Source organism: Benincasa hispida, chromosome 9 (genome assembly GCF_027475165.1).
Source record: "Benincasa hispida cultivar pf3 chromosome 9, pf3_genome.v1.1, whole genome shotgun sequence".
Lineage (NCBI taxonomy): Eukaryota > Viridiplantae > Streptophyta > Magnoliopsida > Cucurbitales > Cucurbitaceae > Benincasa > Benincasa hispida.
Genome location: NC_143486.1, coordinates 75,716,634 through 75,743,892, shown reverse-complemented (window position 1 = coordinate 75,743,892; position 27,259 = coordinate 75,716,634). Strand labels below are relative to the sequence as shown.

Here is a 27,259-nt window from a genome sequence, read left to right as displayed (position 1 = left end):
TCATGACTAAAATGAGATTTAAACCAAAAAACTATTAGCATTTTTTTATTGAATAAGCTAGGTTAGCATATATATGTTAATTACAATGTTTATTTACGTTATGATGTGTATATATCAAATAAATGCACAACTTTTTTATTCAATTTTTATATATGGATGATTTTTTTTTTTTTTTTTTGTCAGAGTATAGTTCAATTATCATACATCATATGATGTGTGAGTAATGAAAAAGTTGCCTCGTTCTTCATTATACTCAAAATGTATATGTGGACAATATTCTTTTCATAATTTAATAATTAATTATGTGCCAAATATGTACTCACTCATGGTCTAAAATCAAGGAATTAGAAAGGTTTGACTAGAGTATTAGATTATCATCAACATTTGTGAGATTTGTATTTACACTTCAATGTATTTATAATTTTTTAACATCAATATAAGGAGGTAAATAGATTAATTATATTATATCCTAGAAAAAAAAACTTTTTAAAAAATATCAAACCTAAAATTTTAATATGTTGCTGATTTGTTTTCAAATATAGAAAAATGAACTAATTTATTTACAAATATAGAGTGATAAACACTAATAGATATCTATTAGTGTCTATCATGACATTGATATACGGTGTCTATCATGTCTATCGCGATATTGATTGTATCTATCATGCAATGTCTATAAGTGTCTAGCATTGATAGATAATGACATTTTGCTATATTTAAAAATATTTTAAACAATTTTACCATTTAAAACAATTACCCATTTGTTAATTAGTTTTTATATAAACTTTCATTTTTACCATTTCTTTAAGTATCTATCCACATTTGTATTTTAATTTATTAAAATCGATTCATATTTTCATAAAAATGAGATTATATATTCTTGGTTGATGTCAACATTTAAAATATTACACAAGGATGATAAACGTTAGTCTTATATTTAAAAAGAAAATTAAGATTTTACATTCTTTCTTACAACTTGCAATAAGATATTTCAAATTATACATATAAATTAGAATATAACTTACCTCTAAAAACTCTTAGGGGATGTTTGGCGCGCAAAGTTAAGTTGAGTTGAGTTGGTAATTATTATAGGAAGAGAGTAATTGAAAGAGTTGATGCGAATGACGAGATGAGAAATGTGAGTTAACACGAATAACGAGGTAATAAACTTCTTTAATAATTTGTGAACCAAACGGTGGGTGGATTTTTTTACCCACCCAACCCAACCTAACTTGGAGGGCCAAAAACCCCATTAGCTTCTTCCTAGCCTCCATCTTGTAAATAAGTGGCTGAATTATAAAAAAAATGTCTTTGAACTTTGGTCTCCAAAATATCATTGAACTTTCAAATTTTCAAAAATAATCTTTAAAGTTTAAAAAATATACTTACCATTAGTTTTGGAAGAAAACCGTTAGTGTTTTGTTAAAAATATACCCTTGTACGTTTAAAAGTTTAAAAAAGACCCTTAAATTTAAAGAAAAATTCAAATATATCCTTATTATTAATATTTGAACAAAAATCGTCAATACTTTTTTATGCAAAAATATCTCAACTTTCAAAAGTTTCATTAGTACACTTACTTTAAAAAAAAACTAAAGTTTTAAAAGCGGTTTTACCATTTATCTACACTCCATCACCTCCCTATTCCATTTCCTTTCATTCCACTACTTCAATCTAAAAGTATTAAATGCAATTTAAAAGTCTAGGACATTTTTGAAATTAGTATTAATGGTTGTTTTCATATATACTAATGGTTAAGAATATATTCATATTTTTTTCAAGGGCCTTTTTAAATATAAAACATATGTAAAAATATTTATATTTTATAATAAAAAGTTTCAAAAGTAGAAAACATATTTTCGAAATTTTTGCTATAAAATGTAAATATTTTTGTGATATTTTTATTTATAAAAATTTCTCTTTTTTTTTTTTCTTTGCTTTCTTTTGAAAATTTAAGAGTATCTTTTAAACCGAGAGATTTTGCCCTTATTCATACAAATTCCACATATGCCAATACACTTATGCAAGCTCTCTGTAACGGTAACCAGAAAACACAAAAGAATGTTATTTTCTTCGATGTATCGGTTGCTATATGTTGGACTATCTGGAATGACAGAAACAACTATATTTTCAATGATAAAGGAAAGAACATGGGAGAATGTCCAATCTCTGGCAGGAAACTATTGTCACATGTCAAAACTTTTCTCTCTAGCTACAGCTCGATTATGATTTCCTTAAATTTAAATGCTTTCATGTAATTATTTGATCCCCTCCCCGTGGCTATCCTCTAACCTCCCCCGTCCCCCTTTCTATCTGAATCTTGTTGTATCTTTCTAGAAAAAAGAGTATTTTTAAAACATTTGAAAGTTTATGATTTTTTTAAGCAAAACACTAACAGTTTTGATCCAAAACTTACTTTGAGGGTATTTAATTTTTTTTAAAAAAAATTTAAAATTATTTTTGAAACTTTTAAAAGTTCAAGATATTTTTTTTTATATAAAATACAAAATTCAAAGGTATTTTGTATAATATAGCTCAATAATTTGAGTAAAATATTGATTAAATTACAAGTTTAGTCTCTTAAATTATATCTACTTGATTCATAAACTTTCAAAAATATTTAATAGATTTATAAAATTTTAAATTTATATATAATAGGCCCAAATTTTATATATGTAAGTGCTAGACAAATTTAATATTCTTAAAAATTAATTGATCTATTAAATATAAATTTGAATTCTGTATCTAAGGTAAACTCTAAACTTTTAACAGTTTGTGATTTTTTTTTTTTTTTAAAAAAACATTAAAGTTCGTAAGCTAAATTTTAAATACCATGTCCACTATTACAGTACACTAAAAAATACCATTCAATGTTTTTCACCAAGGGTATTTATTTTAGTTATTGCCCATGTTTTTTTTTTTTTTTTTACAAGCCCATATATATATTATAAAAAAAAAAAAAAAAAAAAAGAACCCAGCTCCCACTACTTAAACAGACAGAGGGTAGATTCCGAGATTCCATGATCACAATCAGCGCCATGGGGACGGAGGCAACAGGGACACCGTTAACGGTGGACGAACTGTTAGAAAAAGAAGAGATTTCTCCAATAGAGGAAGTGCGGCTAACGGTGTCGACGACAGACGACGTGTCGCAACCAGTGTGGACGTTTCGGATGTGGTCGTTAGGTTTATTATCCTGTTGCGCTATGTCGTTTGTGAACCAATTCTTCACTTACCGTAAAGAGCCACTGGTGATTACTCAGATCAGCGTCCAGGTGCTGTCACTCCCTATCGGACGGTTCATGGCTTCCGTTCTTCCCACCAGAAAGTTTCGGATCCCCGGGTTCGGGTCAAAAGAGTTCTCCTTCAACCCGGGTCCGTTCAACATGAAGGAGCACGTGCTTATTTCAATCTTTGCCAACGCCGGAAGCGCTTTTGGCGGTGGGTCGGCGTATGCTGTGGGGATCGTTACCATTATTAAGGTTTTTTATTGGAGGAGCATTTCTTTCTTTACATCATGGCTTCTCGTTATCACTACGCAGGTGATTTTTATTTTCTCCTTTGAAGAAAATATTTGAGTTAATTAAAACAATAATATTGTGAGATTTGTTGAGTTAAGTGAGAGTAAGGACTGTTGTTACAGGTATTGGGTTACGGGTGGGCGGGTTTGATGAGGAAGTACGTGGTTGAGCCGGCGCATATGTGGTGGCCGAGTACTCTCGTGCAGATTTCCCTTTTCCGGTAAATAACGGTAACTGTATCTAAAGAATCAGTTAAATTACAAACTTGATCATTACCGTTCAAAAAATGTTAGAAAAGTTAGAATTTAGTTGCTTATAAATAGAATCTAGTTTATATGACTTGAAAAACATAGAGATTATTAATTAAATTTTATCAAACTATAAAAATTAAAATATTAACATTTTTCCTAACCATGGAATCAATTTTGTAATTAAACCTAAAGAGATTTATAAAATTTGCTGAAAAGCTGATTTGCTCTTCTACCTAACTGTTTGATTTTAGTCTTAATTTCAACAAATCTTAAATTTAATTGTTTATTTTATTTTAATTTTTATTAAAATTGGGTTAAGTAGTGACAATAATTTTCATACAAATAAAGGCCACATGTATGGATATATGGAAAATAGAGGAATCAAATCTGGACATTAAAAATATTGAAACAAAAATAGAATAAAACTCGAAATATAGAGACCGAATGGTATTTTAACCTAAAAAATTTGTTAAATTGCAAGTTTAGTCTCTTGAATTTTGAGGTTTTGGTTTATTTGGTATTATAACTTTAGTAGTGTCTAATAGATCCAAACTTTCAAATTTGTCTTTAATATCTTCCTTGCACACTTGAAATTTTAAAAAAATAATTTATATTTATTAGATACATATAGATTTCAATTTTGTATCCAATGTAGTCTTCACTTTTAATTTTCTGTCTAATAAATTATTTAATTTATAAAAATTTAAAACTTTAAGTCTCGTTTGATAACTATTTGACTTTTAAAAATCAAATCTATAAATATTACTTTTACTTATTGACTTCTTTGTGTTTGTATATAATTTTATAGATTGTTTAGAAAAACCATGCAAAATTTTAAAAATTATTTTTCTTTTTAATTTTAATTTATTTATAAATTGAATCAGAATTCAAATGTGTAGTTAGAAATAATGAGCAACATGATAAGAAAATTGAAAGGAAACAAATAAAACTTTTTAAAATCACCAACTAAAAATCAAATTATTATCCAACAAAAACTTAGAGAATAAATTTGTAATTTAATCTGAAAAATTCGTGGATTTTGTGAAAGGATGGAATCAAAATTTCTCACGAAAATTTTACCTTATAATCTTGTAGTTTAGATTTTTTCCCAATTATAATATGTTAGTTTAGATATAAACAAATATTCAAATAATAAAAGATTTTGTGCCTATTTTCAAACGTATTTATGATTAATGATCCCGCCTTCGACTAACGTATGAAATCTAACCCTTTGCCTACATCCAAGCATTACCGTGTTTCATAATGTATCACATAGAGATGACCATGTCTATCGTAGCCCTAAGGTGATGGTCATCTCTATAGCGAATTTTCATTTTTCTCACACAATATTAATGAGAAAACACAACAAACTGTTGAACCAAATGTCACGAATGTTGCTGCGCCGTGGAAGAACCACTGCTCTGAAAGTAAATACGGTGCGACATCGGTGCTAATCGCTTAAGTCGGTTGCTCCTAAAGGTCAACACAACCTCCAAATTCAGGCATGCACTCACCGAAAAAAGGACTAAAATTGAAGAGAAGGTTGCTCAAATTAATAAAAACAAAGTGGAGAAGAAAGAATAAATTTTTTTGTGTGTGTCCTCTTCACAAAACTGAACAGAACTATATAGAGGAAGAGAGGAGGACACCAACGGATGGAATGGAACGGGTGGAAACAGAAAGGTTCGTTAACGAACGAAAATCAACAGTCAGAACCTCAATGGTCTATTAATAGACAAAATCCTCAACGGTCAGTTAACGAACATAATTCAACCGTCAGAATTCCAATGGACCAATAACAAATAAAAACTCCAATGGATAGAATTTCAATGGTAAAAAATCAACAATATAAAAAAAATAAAAGGATAAGTAATAAAAATTTAATTCTTTTTCATGTAAGCACAATTATCCAAATCCGCCCGCCTGGATGGTGTCGCGTGTGGTGAAAGGGTTATACTTCCATCACCAACTCACTTTGGAATCTCATCTAGAATGCCTTGGTATTAATACCCTCTAGGCAATTTTAAATCTATCCATGTGGGACAAAACTTCCCACTCTCTAACTTTTCCTATTAGGCCTAAGCTCAAAAGTCATTTCCAACAATCCTCCACAAATGACTGTTACAAAAAAGTTAACAAGTAAAGAATATAAAATGTTTAATCTGAAAAATAAAGAAATAAATAAATAAGTGTTCTGAGCAAATGAAGGAGATCAAACTTAAACATCAATATCTAATGATTTGAGTTGATGCATAGTGAAGTAAGGCAACAACCTAGTTAGAGAGAGTGAGTTACCTCTTGAACTTTCAATAACACTAGTTGAGACCCCCACAACACACTTACTCCTAGTTATTTTTTCGATTCTACGATATAAAGTGTGCTTATTATGGCCATACACATAAACCTCAGATCACTATAAAAGCTCTAGAAAGAGACCTTTAAACTGCTTCATAGAAAGCGGTCATACCTTCACAATCACGTTAATTGCTTCATCAAGTCTATCACAATAGACCACTCAAACTGAGCTATGAAGACTTTGTCTAGTCCATACTAGGACCTTTTTCATCAAGTATGTCAAAGACAAACCATTCAAAACTAAGCTATGAAGATTTTACACTCATCCATCAAGTCCATACCAGGACCACCTAAAAGAAGGGCTATGGAATAAAAGGTTTTAGTTCTTTCTATCAAGTCCGTACTGGGACCAACCAACTGAAGGGCTATAGACCATCAAGTCTATCGTAATAGACTATCCAGATAAAGAGCTATAGAATCCTATAAGGCTTTAAGCCCCATGTTTACTGATGATTCTAAAATTATTTTCCTTGTTAAGCCTTTGGTCAAAGGGTCAGCCAAATTTTGCTCAAACCTTACAAAATTCAAAGAAATAATTCCTCCCTTTAACAATTGTTTCACAGTTCCATGTCTAAGACGTATATGTCTCCTTTTTCCATTATATACACTGTTCTTGACAATACTTTTGATAGCCTGTGAATCACAGTGTACAGATATTGGTACTGATGCCCTCCACAATGGTACATCCCTTAACAGGCTTCTAAGCCATTCAGCCTCCTGTCCAGCTAGTTCTAAATCAATAAATTCTGATTCCATAGTGGATCTAGTTATGCAAGTCTGTTTGCAGACTTTCATGATATTGCTCCTCCTCCAAGTAAAAACACATAACCACTTGTAGAACTGACTTCATCATTATCAGATACTCAGTTAGCATCACAATAATCTTCTAAAACAATAGGGAATTTGTTAAAATGTAAACAATAGTTTACGGTTCCCTTAAGTTATCTTAACAGACGACGAAGAGCACTCCAATGATCTTTATCAGGATTATGTGTATATCTACTCAATCTACTAACAACATATGCAATATCAGGTCTAGTATAGTTCATTAAAAACATAACACTACCTATAATCTTTGCATATTCAGATTGAGATACAAAATCACCTTTATTTTTCTTAAGAATTATACTAGCATCATAAGGTGTTTGCAGGAGGGTCATCAAAACAATTAAACTTCTTTAGTAATTTTTTAATGTAGTGTGATTGGTACAAAGAAAAACCATTTGCAGTTTTCCTTATCTTAACACCAAGTATTATGTTAACTTCCTCTAAATCTTTCATTTCAAAATGGGAAAATAGTAACAATTTGGTATTATGTATCACCTCTATGTTTGTTCCAAAAATGAGCATATCATCAACATACAAACATATAATCACACACTCAACTCCAAATAACTTTAAATAAACACATGTATCTGAAAAGTTTACCTTAAACCTATTGTTTATCAAAGTATCATTGAATTTTTCATACCATTGTTTGAGAGCTTGTTTAAGACCATAAAGAGATTTATTAAGTTTACATACTTTGTTTTCCAGACCGACAACAGTAAAGCCTTCAAGTAGTACCATATAGATTTCTTCTTCTAGATCACCATTGAGAAATTTTGTTTTTACATCCATTTGGTGAATTAAAAGACCATTATAGTAGCCAACACAATCAAGGCCCTAATAGTAGCTATTTTTGTTACAGGAGAATACGTGTCAAAGTAATCAACATTTGTTTTTAGTGTATACCCTACTACTACCAATCTAGCCTTGTATTTTTCAATTGAACCATCTGACCTTATTTTCCTTTTGAAAATCTACTTGTACTTAATAGGTTTACTTCCTTTTAGAAGATCTACTAAGTTCCATGTTTGGTTCATGATTAAAGAATCCAATTCGTTCATAATAGTTTCCTTCTATAAGCTAGAGTCTACAAAACTTAAGGCTTCTTGAAATATATACTTGCAAATTGATAGTCAATATCATTTGACCTCTCAACTAAGAAAGTAGTTAAAAAATCAGGACCAAAATTTTTCTCAATTCTCCATCTCTTACTTCTTCTTGGTTCTATAACAGATATTCTATCCGTGTTGCTAACATCTACAATATTAAACATACTACTAGAACCTATATCATGCATACTATTAGACAAAGAAGGCATGGAAACAAAATCATTCTCACAATTAACTACTCTAACAAATTTAGTGTTTCCCTTTTTCAAAAGAAAAACATGCTAAAAAAATTCTGCATCCCTATGTTCACACAAAGATCTATCATTCAAGCACATAAATATATATACAGTGCTATTGTGCATAACCAATAAACCTACAGTCAAAAGTTTTAGATCCTACCGTAGGTATCTTGAATGCAGGATATGGAACTTTAGCCAGACATACCCATACCCTCATATAAGAAAGATTAGGCGTATATCCCTTCCAGAGTCCGTAAGGTGTCTTATCTAGTTTCTTGTGAGGTACTTTGTTAAGAATAAAACAAGCAGAAAGCACAACTTCCCCTGACATGTTATCAGACAATTCAGAACTTAACAACATAACATTCATCATTTCCTTAAGAGTTCAGTTTTTACGTTCTACTATACCATTTTGTTGTGGTGAATAAGGAGTAGTAAACTCATGAATAATGTCATTTGATTCACAAAATTCTTTCAGTGTATTATCACTACATTCACCACCCCTATCTGATCTTAACCTCTTAAATCTTTTTATCTAATTGATTCTCTACTTCTGCTTTATATTTCAAAAACATACTACCAGCTTCATCTTTTGTCTTTAAAAGATAAATTATAGTATATCTAGAAAAATCATCGATAAAAGAAATGTAGTAATTTTTCCCACCTCTACTAATGGTGTTTTTTAAATCAACTCAGAGTGAATCAATTCCAGTAATTCTGTGCTTCTATAAGTGACAGGTTTAAATGGTTTTTTGATAAAATTTGATTATACACAAACAGGATATTTACTAGTTTCATGTGTTTCAGATGCATTAATCAATTTTAAAACCTTAAGTTTCTTAACTGATGCAATATTCACATGACCTAATCTACCATGCCACATATCAAGAGACTTAACTATGTAAGCAGAATTAGAAGTACTTGCATTCATCATATTTGAAACAGAGACAGTATTCAATACAAAAAGACCATCAGCAAGATATCCCTTACCAACAAAGTCTCCATTTTTGGTGATGACAACCTTGTTAGCTTCTAGAACAATCTTAAGCCCAGTCCGATTCAACAGACTCCCAGATACCAAGTTCGTACGTAAGGAAGGTACATACAATACATTATTTAAGGATAAAGTTTTTTCAGAGGTTAATTTTAAAAGAACCTTCCCTTTTCCAAGCACTCCTGCTATGGCCGAGTTATTTATGAAGACACATTCTCTATCAGCGATGTCCTCGTAGTCATGGAAGAGTTCTCAGTTTGAATAGAAATGTCTTAAAGCTCCAGTGTCAAGTATTCAATCAATTTTATTTTCTACCAGGTTTGCTTCCACAACAGTAGCAATTACGTTATCTTGTTCAGCTAGATTAGCTTGTGGTGTGGGTTGCTGATTTGGTCTTTCTTTCCTTTGACTGCATTGGCAGGATTTGTGCCCAGGTTTCCCGTAGACATAGCAGATTAGTTTTTTTTTTTCAATCTTCCCATCAGCAGTTTTGTGATGTCCATTCTTCTGGAAATAATTATTCTTTCCAGATTGCTTCTTATGATTTTTGGACTTGTCTTTGTTAACAGCAGAGGATTCAACCAAGTTAGCATTAACTGAATCTAGATTTCCAGAAATTAGCTTATCTTTTAGCCTGTTGGGCTTCTTCCGTGCACATGCGACTGATCAACTCCTGGAGTGTTAGATCCTTCTTTTTGTGTTTCAGATGATTTCTGTAGTCGCTCCAGGATGAGAGAAATTTCTCAAGCAGCACATTAGCTTGTAGAATCTCACAAATTTTCATTCCCTTGGCCAAAACGTTCGCCACCAAAATTTCATAATCATGTATCTACTCCACTATTGGTATCTCGTCCATCATTTGGAATTGAAGCCATTTACTAACAACGTACTTTCTATGACCACCATCATCTCCTCCATATCGAGACTCTAATGTACTCCAAATTACCTTTGCTGATTTTTGGACCATGAAAAAATCGAATGTTGAATCTGTCATATGATTCAGCAAATGGCCACAGATTGTTTTGTTATCTTTCTCGTACTTATCAGGATCAATTGTGGACTGTTTAGATTGATCTGAAACATCAATGGGTTGAACAAAGGATTCTGGATCAGAAACAGTGCTCACCTTTTCAGTAGGCACTTCTATGGTGATGATGTAATCAATCTCCAGCTGCTCGAAGAAGATCAATAATTTCTGAGACCAGCAACAATAATTTGCTCTGTCCAGTGGTTCAAGCTTGGATAGATCAAGGAGAACCTTACTATTCTTGACTGACATCTATGAATATTTGCTTTCATATTGTTGAACCAGATGTCACGAATGTTGATGCGCCATGGACGAACCACTGTCTTGAAAGAAAATATGGCACGACCTCGGTGCTAATCGCTTAAGCTGGTGGCTCCCCAAGATTAATGCAGCCTCCAAATTTAGGCGTGTACGCGCCGGAAAAAAGGACTAGAATTGAAGAGAAGGTTACTCAGAGCAATAGAAACAAAGTGGAGAAGAAAGGAGAAGAGGAGGACACTAATGGATGGAACGAAACAAGTGGAAACAGAAATGTCTGTTAATAGACGAAAACCAACGGTCAGAACCTCAATGGTCTGTTAACAGATAAAATCCTCAACGGTCCATTAACGGACATAATTCAACGATTAGAATTCCAACGGACCAATAACGGATAGAATTTCAATGATAAAAAATCAACAATATTAAAAAATAAAATAAAAGGATAAGTAATAAAAATTTAATTCTTTTTCGCGCAAGTACGGTATACTATTACTGAACCCGTTCGCCCGTCCAGATGGACGGCAATGACAACAGTGACAACGAAGCGTGCGTGTGGTAAAAATTTTATACTTCTACCACCAACTTACTTTCGAATTTTATCTAGAATGCCTTGGTATTTATACCCTCTAGGCAATTCTAAATCTATCCATGTGGGACAAAACTTCTTATTCTCCTTAACTTTTCCTATTGAGCTTAAGCCCAAAAAGTCATTTCCAACACAAACTATGAGACAATTGAAGATTGCAATCGAGATTACCATCGTGTTAAGTTTACAATAGATGGGACTATCTGTAACGTGATATAATATACAACGTATTAGTGTACTTTGACATAAGCAGAAGGCTGATGTAAGCAAAATATTAGATTTCATACGTTTGTGGGAGACGAGTCATTCATCATAAAGACCCTGTGAAAATGTCATTTGTACAAAAATCTCTCGATCAATTTTTTTGGAAAAAAAATTAGGTGCATCCCAACTATACTCACCTCTTATGCAACCTGCGCTCAACGAAAAGTTTTTTCTTTTAAAAAAAAAATTAAAAATTATTTTTTAGTTAAAAGAAGGGGAATATAAGACTTGGGTGCAGCACTGCACCTAAGTATTACATTTTTTTTTTTTTTTCTGAAGAAAAAAACTATATTACATAGTCTACATAATCAATGCTCTATTTGCTATGAATTTGACGAGCACAATGGCGCATAAAGAGAACACAGATATGGAGAATATATGATATAATAATAATAATATATAATATAATATATAAATATATAAAATAAATAAATATTAAAATAAATATATAAAATAAATAAATATTAAAATAAATATAATATAACATATAAATATATAAAATAAATAAATATTAAAATAAATATAATATAACATATAAATATATAAAATAAATAAATATAATATAATATATACATATATAAAATAAATATATAATAAAAATTAAATAAAATAACAAATAACGAAGGGATTGGAATTCCTTGCAATGGAAGCAATTGGACGCATCAATCTCCAAATTTCATTTTACACAATACACCGAATTCAGAGTGACGAAAACCATGGAAAAACATAAACCTAAGTATGCTTTCTACGGTTCAAATAGAGAGGAATGGATTAAGAAATCACATAGCCTTGAAGACCAAATCTTCACGTTCCTCTCTAATTCAAGTCGTCTTCTCCCGATCTCACGAACTCGGCATCCACTAACTCAACGAACAGGAACAGACACCACCAAGAGGCCTTCCCCATTATTCTTAAGGACGAGAACTGTGCAGAGATGTGGGCTTGCACTCAATCGTGGCGTGAGAGAAGGAGAAGTAAACTGAGAGTTTTTTCTTTTCTGTGAAATTCACAAAGAGAAGGAGAACCAAAAAGACATAGAGAGAGAACTTTCTCTATCTTCCAATTTGTATGTGTGAGAAGGAAAGATTAAGGGGTGAGGGAGTTATAACTCCCTCCCCTTTATTTTTAAAAAATTTGAATTTAATATATACGCACATGCATACGCACACGTACAATATATATATATATATATATATAAATATATATATATAAACCAATTAATATATATTTAAACTATATGTTATATCACATATAATATATAATCTATAGTTAATATTATATCACATATAACATAAATTATAATTTATTATTCTCTCAAATAACCTAAGATATTAATATGAATTAAATTCTTAATTTTTAACCTATAATGTTTATATTAATCACATTCATATAAATAATAATTGAATCATATTCAAACTATAATACCTCTCAATAAAATATATAAATTTAATATGAATCATATTCATATTAATTTTAACATATAGTTTCTATATGAATCGTATTCATATAATTGATATTTGAATCATATTCAAATATCTCTCATAAAAATTATACATAAATTTAATATGAATCATATTTACATTAAATTTTAATATATAGATTTTATACGAATCATATTCATATAACTAATATTTGAATCACATTCAAATATTCATTTCTCTTATAAAATTATATAATGTATCAACATACATTATATTATATTATCGGTATACATTATTTAAATGTATCTTATACAATTAATGCCCTTTAATTAATTTGAACAATTCAAATCATACCAAAATTAATTTGACTCCCATCAGTCCTCATTGAGCTAATGAGGGGACCTTATAGATCTATAGATTAAAGCTTGAATGATACGAGATTAATTGATTAAAATACTTTTAATCAAATTAATCAACATTCATTAACTGTCGGACACTCCATTAAAGACCGACAGCTGAATTCTTTGTAATATAGATATATTTACGTGTCCATTGGATGTAACCAATCAACAGTGCGTTAACTCTTCACAAATTGTTCATAAGTACAGTTGGGTCAAATTACCGTTTTACCCCAATGGTTAGCCCTTAAGGGAAAATTTTATCTTCTTACCCTAACTATAAGGAAGGAATGAATTCCTTCTTGTGTACTTGTGTTCCCAGCTCCCCAAACGAATCCCCAAAACGATAGACTTATTGAGTCGGCGAATCTGACCACTCTCACCCATATAAATCAAAGGATCGCCCTCATAGGCAGGAGTACACAACTCACTCAAGATTAAGGTCAAGTCACCCATGGTCATCCTGGTGAAATGTAAGTCTTTTCTAACGACGACGTTATAAAGAGAGACTTAACATTTCATGGTCCGATCTTTATACAAACTCTTCTGTATAAGATACCCTCACTCACATGTCTCCACAAGAATTATCAGGATTAGATCATTTGTAGTACTTTACAACAATTATAACAACTACAAGCGGGTTGTATCAGTAGTTACCAGGATAAGACACCCAACCTTATCTATATACTACAGACCATTTAGATTATTACTTAAACATGATCCTTTTATATGTCTACACATATATGTTTAAGTTACATCAGATAACCTTAGATCTTAAGTTAATGGATTATTGCACAAGTAATATAAAATTAATCAACAATTTATTCAACTAACATAAAACTATGAGGTTCTAGAGCAAACACCCCAACAATAATGGATTTCTCCCTTTCTCCAATCTTTTGGGATTGATCACCAATGTATGTCTTTCAAAAGCCACAAAATGCCACTATTTATAGACAATTTGGCAAGTAGGAGGTGGATTACATAGACACTAATAATGTGTAATCTTGAGATACATGGACAACACATGGGGTAATGAATAAGTGACATAGCTAATGGATATTAATAATAAACATCTAAATTATATTTGGTTTAACATATTTATAATACTATTATTATTATTATTATTATTATTATTATTATTATTATTATTATTTTTATTTTTGGGAAAAAGAAATCTAATTGAGGCATTGGCAGGACATTGCACGAGCAAGACGAGGAAGGCGAGAGGCGAATGACACGTCTAAAATTCTTCCTAATAGCTCTGGCAGGCAGTTTCACATGGTACATGTTCCCAGGCTACATCTTCCAAACCCTTCAAAGCATATCATGGGTCTGTTGGGCCTTCCCCCACTCAGTAACGGCCCACCAACTCGGGTCGGGTTTCTCGGGTCTCGGGTTCGGGGCATTTTCTCTAGATTGGTCCGCCGTGGCTTCATTCTTGGGCAGCCCTCTGATCAGCCCGTTCTTCGCCATCGTCAACATCTTCGGTGGCTACGTGGCGCTCATCTACGTGGTGATGCCTATTGCCTATTGGGGCTTCAACGTCTTCAACGCCAGAACTTTCCCCATATTCTCCTCGGATTTATTCACTTCCGATGGGCAGGAGTATGATATAACTTCCATTGTTAATGGTAACTTCGAGCTCAACCCGCAGGCGTACGGGCAGGTTGGAAGGGTCAATTTAAGCTCCTTCTTTGCTATTACTTATGGCTTTGGTTTTGCTGCCATTGCCGCTACTCTTACTCACGTTGCCTTGTTTCATGGCAGGTCAGATTTTTCATTCATTATTAATTATTCTCCTTTTAAATTTAGTTACTCAATCCAAAGGCTCTTAATTTGTGATGTTATTCATACTGATACAATAGCTTTTTATGAGCGATATATATATAAGTGCAACAAAAATTTGAAAAACCCAATGGATTTAAATGGTTTTGGTGTAATTTGTTTAGTATAAACTTAGACGTCTTATTTTGTATTTGGAGAAAACAAAAGCTTACTAATTCACAACGGTCTTTGATTAAAAAATCTGTTAAAACTGAACTGAACCGATGATATATATATGTATAACATTAAAAATAACTTATAACCTAATTATTTTTGGCGTTGGTTGTAAGTGCTTTTAGTGGTGAATTTGGTGATGGAAAAAAGGATTTTTGAACATAGCTTTATTATAACACTACTTCTCAATTGTAATGCTAAAAACTATAATGTGGCAATTAATTTCTAAGACTAATTACTGGTTGCAACATTATTATTATTATATACTAGGGAGATTGTTAGAAAATTCCGAGTTGCTTCAGAAGGGAGGGAAGACATCCACACGAGGCTTATGAGAAGCTACAAGGACATTCCAGCCTGGTGGTTTCATATACTTCTATTTCTCGCAATCGCCGCCTCCCTTGCGCTTTGCATTTTCTTGAAGAAGGAGGTTCAGTTGCCTTGGTGGGGTCTCCTTTTTGCAGCCGCCCTCGCTTTCATTTTCACTCTCCCAATAAGCATTATCACAGCCACCACTAATCAGGTAATTAAAGTACTAACAAATATATTGACCCATCACTACAAAATATATTAATTTATTTTATTGATCTCACGTTATTCTTAAATATTATATATACTATTATGTTGAAAATCCTATATTCAAAGACCGGAAAATCTCATAATCTTTAAAAGATTTCTGAACTTTTTTTTTTTTGTCAATCGATTTTGAGATGGAACCTGTGTTTATTCAATATGCTATATAACTCATGAAACTCAAATGGATATTTGATCGTCATCTTAAAGTTAGATCTCACATTGAAAAAAATCAAAGTATCTCACAATGTTTATGTATTGGTTGCTCTTCTCATGGTTGATTGGTATTGATATGGAGCTTCATGTTATCTTTGATAGAGTCCAAACAATATAACAACAACCCACTAGGATCTCCTCTAAAATGATCAACCAAATAATTATTCTTCAAAACACCACAAATAAATCACCAAGAAATCAACTAAACAATGGAAAGCAATAAATCACAAAATTCTAGAAGATTAAAAACAAAGAGCACACACGAATTATACGTGGAAAACCTCTTTGATATGAAAAATAAAAACTACGGGATTTGTGAGGAGTCTACCCTTATCAACTTCTCTTATTATGATTAAATTGAGGGAAAAAGAACTAAATCAGTCATACAAAGGTTCACTACCCATCAATACTTTTCATACATAAAAGATGAACACTTGAGAGATAAAAATGAAAATCATCCAGTTTTACAAGTTCTGTTCGACAGCGATTATGGACAAATCAGAGCTTCAAACAACGATCCAACTGTTCAAAAAGAAACCCTATGTGTCACACCCCCTTCTAGATTACTCTCTTAATCTAGAAGGGGATATAACCACGGTAATTACTAGCCCTGCTGCCAGAACCCACCAACTTAGCCCTTTAATCTAAATGCCAATTTGCTAAACATTAATAATGTAAGAATCTGGTACGCCTCCCTAAAAGTTCAACAAAATATTAGTAAACACATGCATACAGCTATGATATAACATCTAATGGGAGAAACATTCACGGATGGGCCTAAGCATCTCTAACAGAGCCCTAGTCCCTCTCAAAACATGTGTACATAAACAAAACAACAACCTAAGTCCTCTTAATAAGCCGAGTCTTTCAGTGGCAAGCAGCAGCAGGATCAATCCTGAGGAATCTGACCACTACCTGAGAAGGGAAACACAGAAATTCCGTGAGCTAAAAGCTCAGTGAGCGACTATAAAATCATATAACATCATGCATTACATTACCATAAACATGTAAATATACTAATGAGCATCTCAGGCAATTGTCTCTAAATGTAGCTTTAAACCATTCTTAGATATCATCAAATATCATTATTCCCTAGTTGAGAACGAGCCTAAATGCTCTAGCTCCCAACGTTTACTACCGACCAAGAGACCCATACTTCGGCCTCTCATTCAAAACTGCCTATGTGCACGTGGCCATACTAAGTACCGTCATACCTTAGGTACTTCCGCTTAGATACCTTCTTAAACCTGTCCTTCAGTATCGAGCTACTAAGATACCTTCTCAAATGTCCTTCGGTATCAAATTGGTCAGGTACCTTCTCAAATGTCCTTCGGTACCGGGGTATTATAGCATCAAGTTAAGTTCCATTGCCTACCATCTACACAAGAACTCATTTTCTCACAGCCTTCCTCTAGGAAGCATATTTCAATACTAGAACTTAAATTTTGTAATGACTATATGACATACCTTGGCCTGTGCTACACATATACAAGTCGGGAAACATGCGTTAAGTTATTCTCCAACCATTTGTTGCTTGAAGGAGTATAAATTCATCATTTATGTCACTGTAACTTACTTGATCTTATATGCATAAGTACTAGAGACATTAATTCACTTAGTCACACACCGCTCGTCAAGCTCTTAATAGTTTATACACCCCTCCTAGCTCTTCTTGGCCTGAAAGAACATAATTCCCGGTTAAACTACTTGGAATTCTTAGTAAAATACCTCAATTAATTCATTTATTAAATGAACTTTCATAAAAAAAGACAGCTTTACTGGCGAGATCCCCATGCGTGAGGCCAGCGAGATCCTCTAGAGCGAGATCAAGCTTTTCCTAGCAAACTTTCATCTTAGCGATACTCACCTTACTAGCAATACTCAGCCTAATTCCTTGCGAGATTTCCTTCTAGAGCGAGATCAGCGAGATTTCCTTTATAAGCAAGATCCTCATCCCCCTATCTCGCTATAACTCCCACGGTGAACTATTTGCTTGTTCTTCCCAAGCAGCTGTCTGCTTATGCACCGATTCCCTGTTATAATTTCAAAAATTCATAACTTAAAATCCAGAGCTATTTTTAAGAAACTTCCTTCTACAAATTTGTTTAGAATTGAGTTATCTTTCTTACTTTAAAATATCAGCCAAGAATTCCTTATATTTTGGCCTAGAACTTCCAATATTCACCTCAGGCCCTGATTAACCCAAGATTCTGCCTCCTCTGTATTTTCTTCACTTTTTGTTCTTCTCCTTGTGCAATCTTACTTCAGTAAGACAAACTCGCAAATTAGATTCTCTCAGTTTTCGAATGGAACTGATTTCACTAAATTTACTCATGTCAATTGTTGAAACCATGCATTTGAAGTTCTTCTTCTAAAAACTTCCCGCCGCCTTTAGAGTTCAAAGGTTAACTGTCACGTCACTCCTCATTTAATATGTTTTCCTTCCTTTCCATCATAATTCCTATAAATAAACATGAATTGCTACTTAATAAATATATAATATAACATTTCTTTAGCTAAACATGCTTATCTAGGAAACCTAGAGTTCGGGGTTTACACTATGTATCCCGAACAGGCTGACCAAATTTCAGCATGCTCCAATGGTTTAAGCTCCGAAAATCGACAACTTTGTGGAAGCTGTCGCTAAAAAATTGAATGGCTGTCTTTCTCTCCGATGTTCTGCCTCTTTTTCACTTTTTTTTTTCCTTTAGGTCATCCTCATATCACATAAAGAAAACCTAGGGCTTTCAAAATGGGCTACCCTAAAAAATTAGCCCCAATTGGGCTCACAAAACACAAGTTTAAAATAAAATATTGCTTGTGGACTAGATACCCACAACAATCTCCCCCTCCAGCCCAACATGGGGAAGATTCAATCACATCTATGATCATTGAACCTCATACCGGCAAGCTTACTACAAAGCTCAATCTTGCTTTTGGGAACTACCTTAGTTAACATATAGGCACTATTCTTGTTAGTGTGGATGTTCTTCAGATTCAATCTCCTCTTCAATTACATCTCGTAGCCAATGATATCTAATGCCAATGTGTTTAGTACGACATGATACATTGGATTCTTGCTCGAATCTATAGAACTTTAACTATCACAAAATATTACATACTCACCTTGCTTCAAACCCAACTTTTGAAGGAATCTTTTAAGCCATAACATCTCCTTGCTTGTTTCCACTACTGCAATATACTTTGTCTTAGTTGTGGACAATGCTACACATTTTTGTAGCTTGGATTGCAATGAGATGGATCCCCCTGAAAATGTACACATAACCTGATGTATACTTTCTGTTATCAAGATCACTTGCCATGTCTACATCAGTATATTCTTTAAGCATAGATTTGCCAGCTCTATAACATAAACTCAATTTGGAGGTACCCTACAAGTATCTGAAGATCCACTTCACTGCTTCCCAGTGAGTCGTACCTGGATTGGGTAGAAAAGACTCATTAGATTGACTGCATGTGTAATATCAGGTCTAGTACACACTATAGCATACATAAAAAAACCAACAATAGAAGAGTATGGAATTGATGACATAAATTCTTTCTCTTTCTCTGTTGTAGGGTAAACTCTCTTACTTAGCTTAAAGTGAGTTACTAGTGTACTAACAAGCTTAGCATGCTTCATATTGAACCTTTCCAACACCCATTAAATATACTTCTCCTAGGATAATCACAATTTCCCAACTTTCCTATCGCGAGCAATCTCCATACCTAAGATTTGCTTTGCAAGACCTAAATCTTTCATGTCAAATAACTTGGACAAGTATTTCTTCAAATTTTGAATCGTATCTATATCTTATCTAACTATCAACTTATCATCAACATATAAAAAAAGAATGATGAAGTTGTTTGTAGGGAACTTTCTAAAATACACACAAGAATACGTTGTAGTTCGTTTATAATCATTGCTTATCATAAATTAATCAAATTTCTTGTACCACTGCCTTGGTGCCTGTCTAAGCCCATAAAGACTCTTCTTCAACTTACAAACAAATTTATCTTTCCCTTTTTCTTCAAATCCTTAAGGTTGCTCCATGTAGATCTCTTCATGCAAGTCACCATGTAAAAAAAAGCAGTTTTTACATCAAGTTGCTCTATCTTAAGATAAAGACTTGCTGCTAATCCCAACATTGTTATAATAGATGTCATTTTGACCACTGGAGAAAAGATCTCATCAAAGTTGATACCCTTTTTCTAGTTGCATCCCTTAACCACTAATCTGGCTTTGTACCCCACTATCTTCTCACCATCTTTCTTGTACTTGAAAATCCATCTGTTTTTCAATGCTTTCTTGCCCTCTGGAGGCTTCACTAGCTTATAGGTTCCATTATTTTCTAGGGAATTTATCTCCTCTTTCATTGCATCGAGCCACTAGTCTTTTTCATCATAAGACAAAACCTCTTGATAGTTCTCTGGCTCTCCATCTTTACTAATTAGAATGAACTCTGAACTTAGATACCTTGTTGAAGGTTTACACACTCTGGTGGACTTTTGAGCCTGAGTATCCTCCAGTTGGGGAATAGGTTGCTCCCCTGCTCATGAACTTCTCCATGAATCATTTCCTCATATGCATCTTCCTCATGAATTTCTTCATCAAATGAAAACTCATCAAGATCATCATCATCAACATGATCTGGTACATTACCATCAAGTTGTATCTCACCAACATCATCATGTACATCATCAATATTCTTATTTTTTGGTTAAACAACAGAAGAAATAGAAGTACAATCATTAGTAGTATTAAAACACAACTCTGAAGTAGATGTGTAAATTGTACTAAGAAGATCTGCACCCTTCTCGTGCTCAAAGAATACTATATCTCTGCTTCTTACTACCTTTTTTTTTTCTGGGTCGTAGCACCTATAACCATACACTTCATTTCCATACCCAACAAAATTACATGGATTGGTCTTCGAATCAAGCTTTGACCTTTGTTCTTTAGGCACATGCATGTATGCCTTGCTGCCAAAGGCTCTGAGATACAAATAAGTGGGATCATTCCCTTCCATGCTCTCTCTAGAATGTCTAGACCAAGAGGAATTGATAGAGATCGATTAATCAAATACACGGTACATTGCATTGCTTCACCCCAAAATGTCTTATGAAGATCAAACATTCTAAGCATACACCTCACATTCTTCATAATGGTTATGTTCATCCTCTCAACAACTCCATTATGTTGTAGTGTGCTAGGTTCTATCTTCTCATGTGTCTAATGCCATGTTGTGAACAATAATACTTGAACTAATTCGAAGTATACTCATAAAAAACACTTCAACTTTCTTTCGATCTCCCTTTCTACCATGACATGAAACTTCCTAAAAATCTCGAACACTTGGTTTTTTTGTCTTCAACATATACACCCAAGTTCTTCGAGTAACATCATCAATAAAAGTGACAAAATATTTATTGTCACCAAGTGACTCCACCTCAATAGGCCCACAAATATTAGTATGTATTAACTCCAATTTTCCTTGCCTTTTGATGGACTTCCCAAAAAAGAAAATTCTATGTTGCTTACCTGCCAAACAATGATCACAAGGGCCAAGAGAAAATGTTTTATCAATAGGGATAAGAGATTTACTTGCCAATAATTTAATCCCCTTATCACTCATATGCCCTTGCCTTGATGCCACAAATTTAGAGAATTCTTTTTTTTCTATTGCATTCAACTTAGAAGAACTTATGCTCAAGTTTATTTTATACAAAAAACACTATAACTCACCTCGAGCAACTACTATTGAACTCTTAGACAATTTCCACTCACTATCACAAAAGGTATATCAAAATCCTTCTTGATCAAGTACATTTACAGACAACAAGTTAAGGCATAAATCAGGAATATAGCGCACATTCTTTAATGTAAGCGTGCTCCCAACACTTGTCTTCACATGAATATCACCTAACCCAACTATGCCACCTGAGCTCTTGTTTCCCATCTTCACACTACCAAAATCATAAGATTGATAGTTATTCATGAAATACTCTCTTTTGGGAACACAATGGTATGAAGCATATGAATCTACCACCCACTCTGTTTGAATTTCTACATTATGACATTCACTGGTTGCACAAATCAAGATGACAACATTATCACTCTGAGAAATAATTGTTGCAGTATTTTTATCATCTTTCTCTTTTTGTGAGTCTTGCTTCTTCTTTGTTCTTTTTTCCAACGATAACAAAACTTTTTTATATGGCCAAGTTTGTTATAGTAATGACATGTTCTAGTCTTTTTGTCTCTAGACTTGGATCTCCCTTTTGAGTACTACGGTCTTTAGGTTCCTTACTATTGTTTTTTCTAAAATTCTCAGCAATAAGAGTATGTGAATTATCAACTTCTATCTCATTTCTTCTTATCTCTTCGTTGAACATGCTTTGTTTGATAACATCCAAAGACAAAACACCTTGTGGAGCAAAGTTACTAATAGTCACAACCAAGGTTTCCTAACTGTCCGACAAAGAACTCAACAAGAACAAAGCCTACAATTCATCATTAAAATCAATTTTCATAGTAGTCAAATGCTCAAAAACAGACTTCCCGCCATTCAATTTCAAATTAACAAGCTGTTTGATTAAAGAAGTTTTGTTATGTGCGGTCTACCTTTGATAAAGGTCTTTTAGTTTCTTCCACAACTCATATGGGCCAGACTCCTTAGAAAAATGGTTGAAAATGCTAATATCAACCCACTACCTAATAGTCACCAAATTTTTTCTCTTTAACTTTCCCCAATATTTTTCTTCCATTTTTTTTTTTCTGGTTTTGCAGGTTTAGAAATTATGCAATCTGCTTTGTAGTTGTTTCAATTGGATCAAATAAATCTTTGCAATATAACAAATCCTCCATCATCGATCTCCAGATTGAATAATTGGTTGATGTCAATTTTATCATTGAACTACCTCCACCATTACTAGTAGACTCCATAATAAGGATTAAATTAAAACCTGCTCAGATACCAACTGATAGAACCCAAACGATATACAACAACCCACTAGGATTTCCTTCAAAACAATCAACCAAATAATTGTTCTTCAAAACACCTTAAATAAATCACAAATAATCACCAAGCAATCAATCAAACAATAGATAGCAATAAACCACAAAATTCTAGAAGACTAAAAGCAAAAAGCATACATGAATTATACGTGGAAAATCTCTTTGATGTGAAGGGTAAAAACCACAGGACTTGTGAGAAGTCCACCCTTGTCAACTTCTCTTATTATATTTAAATTGAGGGAAAAATAACCCAAATTAATCATATAAAGGTTCATTACCCACCGATACTTTCATACATAAATGATGAACACTTGAGAGATAAAAAGAATGAAAATCATCCAATTTTATGGGTCCTATTCGGCAGTGATTACGGACAAACTAGAGCTCAAAAAATGATCCAACCATTCAAAAGAAGACCCTATGTATCCCGAATAAGTTGACCAAATTTTAGCACGATCCAACGATTCAAACTCTAGCAATCAATAACTTTGTGAAAGTTGTCGCTAAAAAATCGAACTGCTGTCTTTCTCTCAATTTTCGGCCTATTTTTCACTTTTTTTTTTCTTTTAGGTCATCTTCATATCACATAAAAGAAAGCCTAGGCTTTCAAGATGGGCCAACAAAAAATAGCCCCAATTGGGCTCATAAAACACAAGTTTAAAGTAAAGTTTTACTTGTGCAACAACAAGTGGGCTGGACACTCACAATAATCTTATAGGCGTGTTAAGGATCTCACAATGAAAAGATAGAGAGACCTCACAATTTTTAAAAGATACATGAGCTACTCTTCTCATTGTTAATTGATTTAAAGATATACCATGTCTATCTAATATAGGGTCGTGTCCACATTGAAAAATTTCATCTATATCAAATGGAAAAAACTGAGGTGCAATGTGAGTTGCACTCATCTTTTATACATCTAAAGCTACACTCAATAAAAGTTTGCTAGTGGCAATTGTTTTTTAATTTAATTTTATATTTTATTTTTGTTATATTAGAAAAATGGGAGGCATTGAATTAGGTACAACGTAGTCACACATAATCATTATCCTTCTCTGTGCACCATCTAGTTTTCTTTTCTTTTTCTTTTTTTTTTTTTTGAGTACAACAACGGTGGGAAAGGGGATTGAACCTCTGACTTCTTAGATCAGAGTGTATATCAATACCACTAAACTAAATTCATTTTGGCAGCGGACCATCTACTCAAGAGAAAGGCTCGTTTAAATATAAACATATTATGATGAAGCAAAAAATGTAGGGCGTGGGGCACTATAATTTTTCCGTCATTAATAGTGGTTTTTGTCTTATAATTTTTTATATAAAAAATTTCATAAAATTTGATTTAGTTAAGAAATTTTATTATGTATGGAACAGACTCCAGGGCTGAATATTATAACAGAGTATTTGATGGGAGTGATATTACCTGGAAGGCCAATAGCCAATGTGTGCTTCAAGACTTATGGGTATATAAGCATGGCTCAAGCAGTCAGCTTTCTGAGTGATTTCAAATTAGGGCATTACATGAAGATCCCTCCTAGGTCCATGTTCCTTGTTCAGGTACACTTTTACTCTTTTATTAAAAATTAGTTTATTTTGGTATCTAAATTTTCAAAACATCAACTTTAAAATATATAACAATTTTGATTCTCATCACGTCGATAACATGACATCAAATATGTATTTTAATATTCTACATGACCTATATTTAAGTCACATATGTTAGCATTACAACAAAAAAAAGATTTTTCATGACACAAGAGCATATCTAAAATAAAGGGGGTGAGAGAAAAAACTATCATAAAAGTCCAAAAATCACATTTTTGGCGATAAAAAAAATACTGATTTTCAGATATCAGTTTTTTTTTTTTTTTTTTTTTTTAGTTTTCCAATGTCACAGATTAATCACTTATCAATTGTCATTAAAAGAAAATTAACATTTTATTAAAAATGTGTTTTGTTGTAGTGTAGTTTGAGTTCAACATTTAATAGATAGATATTGTGTAACATAATAATATAGAAAAAGTAAGCATAATGTACTCAGCTAATATAAACAACTTTTTAAAGTTGATTGATCAAATCCTCACAATTGTTCTACTAAAAATAAATAATAATATTATTATTATTATTATTATGACGACGGCGGCGGCAAAGACATCTAAAATAGATGCTTTAGAAGTTTAAAGTATGAGATATAATGTATGTAAAAGTTGGAGTGGCTGAAATAAAATTAAAATGCTCCTTTTCTCTCTCTCTAATAAAGCTAGGAAATCTAACATTGTTCAGAAGTATAATTTATTTACCATACAAAAAGGTTAGACTTAGGATTTTTTTTTTCAAATATAAAAAAAATGAAACAAAATATCTATAAATATGACAAAATTTAACTATTTATCTGTCGTAGGGTATATCGCGGTCTATCATAGATGAACAATGAAAATTTGCTATTATTTATAAATATTTTCAGTAATTTTGTCATTTAAAATAATTTCCCTATAATATAACATAAAAACGACTATTTACCGGCCCGAAGAATTTATTCTTGATTCTATTTTAATAAAAAAATTAGAAAGTATCTATTTTTATATCTCAACTACATTTGGACTAATTTTATATAACAACTCGTCTAAGTCTACAACATTGTCAAGAAAATTAGTAGAATGTTGAATCTACAACATGATGGTTAAAATATTTAATTTAAGTATCTATTTGGATTGACTAGAGAAAAAAATATTTTTTCAAAAAATCATTTTTATTTAATTTTTTTTTATAGAAACAGATTAAAATATATTTTGATAGTAGAGTGTTTGCCAAACATTTCACTTTTTTCTAAAATAACTTATTTTCAAAATTAAACACTTTATGAAACATACCATAAATATGACCACTTCCATAAATTGATTTTGAAAAGAATTAATTTTAAAAGAAAAATACTTAGATGCATATCTATTTTTGGGTCTTCAACTCAATTATTCAATCATAGTTGCCACATGATAATTTCTTTTTAAATTAATAGATCATTTGATGACGTGTCAAATAATGAAAAGGAGGGGTTAGTTGGAAGTAGTGCTATATTTTTATCTCTAAATATTGTGCAATTCAAGAATTAACAGCCTTTTCACTATCCATGTGTACGCAGCTGATTGGAACAATACTAGCTGGGACAGTGAACATCAGCGTTGCATGGTGGCTTTTATCAACCGTGGACCACATATGCCATCAAAGCGCTTCCTCAAACAGCCCATGGACTTGTCCAAGCGACCGAGTTTTTTTCGACGCGTCGGTCATATGGGGCTTAGTCGGCCCAAAGCGCATATTCGGCTCCCAAGGGAACTACCCAACTCTCAACTGGTTTTTCCTCGGCGGCCTCCTCGGCCCTTTCCTCGTCTATCTCATCCACCGATTATTCCCCAACCAAACCTGGATTCCTCTCATCAACCTCCCCGTCCTCTTCGGCGCCACCGCATACATGCCCCCAGCCGCGCCGATTAATTACAACTCCTGGCTTTTAGTCGGCACGATCTTTAACTACTTCGTCTTCCGGTACCGGAAGAGGTGGTGGCAACGGTATAACTATATTTTATCGGCGGCGTTGGACGCCGGCGTGGCGTTCATGGCGGTGCTCATTCACTTTACATTGGGTGATCGAGTGCATATGAATTGGTGGGGTTCCAATCCAGTGGACACGGATCATTGTTTGCTTGCAAGTTGTCCCACCGCTAAAGGCGTGGTGGTTGACGGTTGCCCGGTGTTTTAACTGCTTTCTTGAATTTTCCGGTGTGAGTTATTTTATTTTATTGGGTAAAAATCTATTGTTTGTAGTGATTTCGACATGTCGTTTGAGTGTGAAATATAATTTAAACTTTTCCTTCCCCTGTTCGTCTAAGTATAGTTTGAAACGCAAGTTTGTATTAAAAGTTTAAATTAAAGGTTGTATTTCAATTATGAATCATATAAGCTTAGTTGCCTATTTGATTATTTAACTTTAGTCCATATTTGATTATTCTTCAAAATTGTAGAAAGTATTTAATTCATTTATGAACTTTTAATTTTACACCTAATAAATATTGATCTTATTAGATATTATGTCTAATGAAACTTTAAACTTTCAATTTTGTGGTGGATACATATGTAAATTTTTAAAATTAGAAATCCAAAATTAAATTTGTATCATAAAAAGTGCATATATCAAATAGACAC

General features: G+C 32.7%; 1 protein-coding gene across 1 annotated transcript; it reads left to right on the top strand.

Annotated features, from left to right (window-relative positions):
- The first annotated feature begins 3,038 nt into the window (after nt 1-3,038).
- On the top strand, nt 3,039-26,930 carry LOC120084866 (oligopeptide transporter 4-like). The gene is made up of 6 exons (XM_039040678.2): nt 3,039-3,542; nt 3,644-3,741; nt 14,452-15,024; nt 15,526-15,778; nt 24,437-24,619; nt 26,199-26,930. Exons 1-6 carry the CDS (start codon nt 3,039-3,041, stop codon nt 26,814-26,816), a joined length of 2,229 nt encoding a protein of 742 aa, XP_038896606.1. The 3' UTR covers nt 26,817-26,930.
- Nucleotides 26,931-27,259: the final 329 nt, after the last annotated feature.

What these genes read in the sequence shown, in the direction of transcription:
- LOC120084866 (XM_039040678.2), top strand. Translation starts at nt 3,039, where the DNA reads ATGGGGACGGAGGCAACAGGGACACCGTTAACGGTGGACGAACTGTTA. An exon ending in GTTGCCTTGTTTCATGGCAG is followed by an intron (nt 15,025 to 15,525) that starts GTCAGATTTTTC and finishes ATTATATACTAG; the next exon opens with GGAGATTGTTAGAAAATTCC. An exon ending in TCACAGCCACCACTAATCAG is followed by an intron (nt 15,779 to 24,436) that starts GTAATTAAAGTA and finishes TGTATGGAACAG; the next exon opens with ACTCCAGGGCTGAATATTAT.